General features: G+C 40.5%; 1 protein-coding gene across 1 annotated transcript in view; it reads left to right on the forward strand.

Annotated features, from left to right (window-relative positions):
- The window catches only part of IGF2BP3 (insulin like growth factor 2 mRNA binding protein 3), a 121,263-nt gene that overhangs the window by 4,601 nt on the left and 112,194 nt on the right, over positions 1 to 4,468 (forward strand). Inside the window, exon 2 of the mRNA XM_085307628.1 lies at positions 43 to 170. Coding sequence (XP_085163754.1) covers positions 43 to 170 — 128 coding nt within the window. The remainder of the gene's footprint in view (positions 1 to 42; positions 171 to 4,468) is intronic.

Below are 4,468 nucleotides of genomic sequence, written 5' to 3' on the forward strand. Positions count from 1 at the left end.
GCCGCTGCCCGCGCCGCCGCGCAATGGGCCGTAACGTGTTGCGCGCTGGTCGGCGGCGCGGGGGGCGCCCGGCCGCGCTGCAATGTCCCCCCTCTGCTTGTCTCGGCAGGTAAAGTGGAACTGCACGGGAAACTCATAGAAGTTGAACACTCAGTCCCTAAAAGACAAAGGTAATTTTTYCCCYYTTTTTTTTCCTTCCCCTTCACTCTCAGTTAGTTGCCCAGGCAGAAGCAATTTGAAAAACGCCTAGGTTTGTGCTTCTCCTCCTTTTAGATAGATTGGACTGCTTTCTTAAACCCGCTAACGTGCCCTCTGCGCTATCCTAGAGGTTTTCCAGAATCACCCCATGTATTTCTAATGCGCTGTATTGGCCAGGCTACAGGAGAAGTATATCTCTCTCTATATATTTTTTTTAAAAAGGCTTTTTGTGGGAGAAGAAGGGTTATGGCGAGATGGCAAGTGATTTTTAAGATTTTAAAATTTAAAGTTCCTGAGAAGAGTTAAAATCTGGGTGTTAGCAGGAAATGAAATGTGGTGTTTTGAACTGTGTAACGGGCAAGCACATGAGCTTCACTCCAGCAACAAAAAGCATCTTGTAAATACACTSGTATACATATTTTTGATTCTGCCATGTTGGAGTATGCAGCATTTATAGGCATATAGTGTAAGTCTCATCTGTATTTCAGAGGATTTTTTCATTATTATTTTGAACTGAAATGTAGAAACAGAAGGAGAATGACTACTTCTCAATAAGGACAGCATTTATGCATCCTTAATTTCTAAGCGTATGTTTAATTTTTGCAAGATGGTAATTTTGTGGGCCTCATTTAAAGAAGCAATATTTACAATACAGCAGGGTAGTATTTTTATACTGCCTACAGCAATTCAGTCTGACTTTTTCACTAATATTTAGATTATAGAAAAGCTGGAGTGCACTAGAGAGTAATAGCAAAATAGATCAAACTTTCCACGTGCTTGTTCCTGCCCTCCATTATTCAATCTGGGAAGTATGTCCGTCTCTACAACTTTATTAGAAGGGGCTCCTACTATTTCCCGGTTGTTTTTAAAACTGCAGTCTATCTAAAATAATTGATTTGAAAAGGTGAATTAGCTGTCTTGTTGGGAATTAGATYTTGGTATTTTGCGAATTAGAAGTTTAATCTTTATTTAGTGTTGGAGGAAGGCTTCATTTGAGGAAAGCATGGAGGATTTTTGATGGTCTAGAGCTAGCAAGGRGGAGAAAACTCTCTGGGCCAATTCATATCATGTTAATCTTCATGGTTATATTTATTTGATACTTTAATTGAGAAATTAATACATTTTATGCCTTTTTCTTTATTATGCATGATATACAGGTTTGTAATTCACAGTAGTTTATATTTCAGCTYTTGTATGTATTAAAATATTCTTGTAGGCTTAAAATACTATTTAGATTTAAATAAAAAAAATTCCATGGGACACACAATAATTGATCATTCCCTAGAAGTCTCTGTAATAAGTGAGTTTACAAACATGTTTATTAATCTTAAGCATGTGCAAACAGCGATCTATTTACGCTGTTAGAAACAAATTCATTTTATTCATATAAATGTAAATTAACAATCACTGTTTAAAAACCCCACTACCTTTTATATCACTATTTAGTGTATTTAAATGTATTTTCCTGTTCTTTTATTTGTCAGTTCAGTTAAAATTGTGAAAGTACATTCTTCCTGTGGGATAGCATGCCTTCATATTTGCTAGTAAAGTAGACAGATGCATGCTTCCAATATTTCCTAACTTTTGTTGAAAATAATTCTACGTTGAACTTTAGCTCTTTTGTAGATATACATTGCCAAGATAAAGGCATAAGATTCCAAAAATTGCAAATATGATGGTATCAGTATGTCTGTGTTGGTTCTTCTGAAGCTCTTATGTGTTAAAACACAGTTCCATCATGCAGTATCATGTTGGAATGTATCAGTTATAGATTGGATTTATACTGCTGTTTAACAAAAAATTAAATTGCATTTCTCATAGCTGCACTTCCTTCCTCTTTGTTTCCACTCCCCCCTCCCAAAATCAAATACAGAAACCTACTTAAAATTCATTCAATGGCCTCCATATGTAGAAGTGACTTTTTATTCCTTTTATAGATGTACAATACTTTTGTGGGGTCAACAAGTTATTTATTTTATTTTTCCTCTCCATGTCTCTAAACATTGTTTACTGGGTGTATATTTAGAGTGGTTAGATGCTTGTGAAAGGGCAGCCTTCAAGTATTGATTATTTTGGTAAAATTGGTTATTAGCGTGTTTTCAAAGTAACTTATTTGAAGCATTTGTATATTTTTTTTAGAAAAGGGCAAGGTGTCAGATATAGTCAGTACCAAGGTAGGGGTGTGTGTGTGTGTGTGTGTGTGTGTGTGTGTTGCTCCGCCAGCCCACCCAGCGTGTGTGCACATTGCAAGCCTGGGGTGAGTTTTCCATAGAGCCCTGCATAGTCCAGTGTTTGCTGTAGTAAGAAAAGTGATACCATTGGGGGCAGGGGTATGTGGTTTTAAAAAAACAAAGAGAAAACGGTGGATATGTGAAGTCTGTGCTTCAGCATGAGTGTATAATTAATAGTTTGGTCGAATGATTGTTTCATAAGAGCCAAAGTTGTTCTGTAGCACACTGAAATTATTCAATACATTGTATTGACCTCTGCTGGTGGGTGGCTGCTTCATGGAGAGTTTCTGCTCATTTTCATTACAATTTCTTTAAATATATATATATTTTTAAACAGAATATGCATATTTTCCACTGACAAAGATATTTTGAGGGTATCTTTTTCCAGAGGGTGCTGAGGMGCCCAGGAGGAAAGGGTGAGAGGTTTGGTAATCCACGTCCTCRTGGTGGAAAGGAAGGTCAAGGGGTGATGTCAGGTAGGGTTGCCACAAAGCTGAGTCCAGTCCCCAGGATGATCACTGAGCCCTGTGCTGGGTTCGTTACTYGGAAGGAAATTCTTGGGCCCGCTAGTCACTGCATTCCAGCTGTGCTGGATCTCCAGATGTGAAGTGGGTGCACTCAGATTTGCACAACTACCTTTCTACCTGCTGGGAAAGGGAGGCTAGTGGCCTGCTCACAGGGAGCCTGTGTGCGGCTCTGTCCCTCCCCTCCCCCTTGGAAGTATTTAAAAACAGACAACTGGATACGCTGCAGTTGAAAGAAAGGGGCCTGGTCAAGGTTTGCTTGATAAAAGGGTGGAGAATTATTTTGGGGGAGGTGCAAAGTATTTAATAAGCTCAGGGTAGATTCCTGCCTTACTACTGAAATCTCGAGGGAATGTAAAAGGAATGCAGAATTTCTGCATTCAGACCCCTCCAAATCAGGGAAGGCTATTGCAATGCTTCAAGGTTTAGGTCACTTGATTCAAAACTTGGAGAAGGCACGGTAATGATTTTGACCGCTAGTCACGTTCTGCAACAGAACGCAGGACCTTAGTCACGATCGCTCCTCGCCCTGGTCATCTTTTTGCAAAAATGAAGATGCGGCGGGATGGTCGCAGCCCCAGCAGACTAGTCAAATGGGCCTGAAGCCCCCTGTGCGTGGCGAGGGGGGGCACCTGGGGCTGCCGCGGCCCAGGTGGGCCTCCCCCGGCCCTGGCACCTCGCCTGGGGACGAGCTGCTCCCCCAGCAGCCTCGGATGCTTGTAAGAGCAGAGCTCGGGCACTACGAGGCGGTTTTCTGGCTTGGGGGTGGGGAGGGGAGTATTTTTTCCAGCTCTGGGCCTCTCTGTTTCTACTGAGAAAATGAATTTGCGGTGTCTATCCTGGAGCTTTTCCTTTGGGAGAGGAGTGGGGGGAAAAGAGTAACGACGGTGCGCCGGATAGGTAGTGCTGCCTTTTAGCAAGCTATTTTGATTTGTTAGCAAGTCTGTTACAGGTAACATAATGAATTTCCCGCTACCCTTCACCTAGAACGCTACAGGATGTGAAGACTAAGGAAAACTGGCCTAAAAATCCACACAAAAACTGTCTGTGCTTAATGAATGACTCTTATGCTGTTGGATGGGCACTCAATTGGACTTGCTAATTTTTAGTATAATTAGGGTTCATACGTTGTGTGTGCAGAGTGGTGGGAAATGGCTTCATGAGACGGAACTGTGTATCATAGCTATGACAGTCAAAATTATGTTAAAAATAGCTTAGTTGCATTGATTTTTAGTTTTGATTCCATAAATATCAAGTAGGGAGAAACATGCTGAATGTAAGTAGATATAGTAAAATAAACAAACCCTATATCATTTATTAGCCATATTCATGCTTTGCTCAGTGGAGGCAGGCTGAGGACCACACGTGGGTCCAAGTTAAAGTGTTTTCAGGAGTGAAAGCCCAAATTTTGCCTAATGACTTTGAGTTTTTATGCTCTGTTTCTATATCTATTTTTGCAGATGTGAAGAATTGTTTTTTTTCTTTTCTTTTTCTTTCTTTTTCTTTTTTTTTTTT

Source organism: Rhea americana, unplaced genomic scaffold (genome assembly GCF_003343005.1).
Source record: "Rhea americana isolate MKP2758 unplaced genomic scaffold, rheAme1 scaffold_26, whole genome shotgun sequence".
Classification (NCBI taxonomy): Eukaryota; Metazoa; Chordata; class Aves; order Rheiformes; family Rheidae; genus Rhea; species Rhea americana.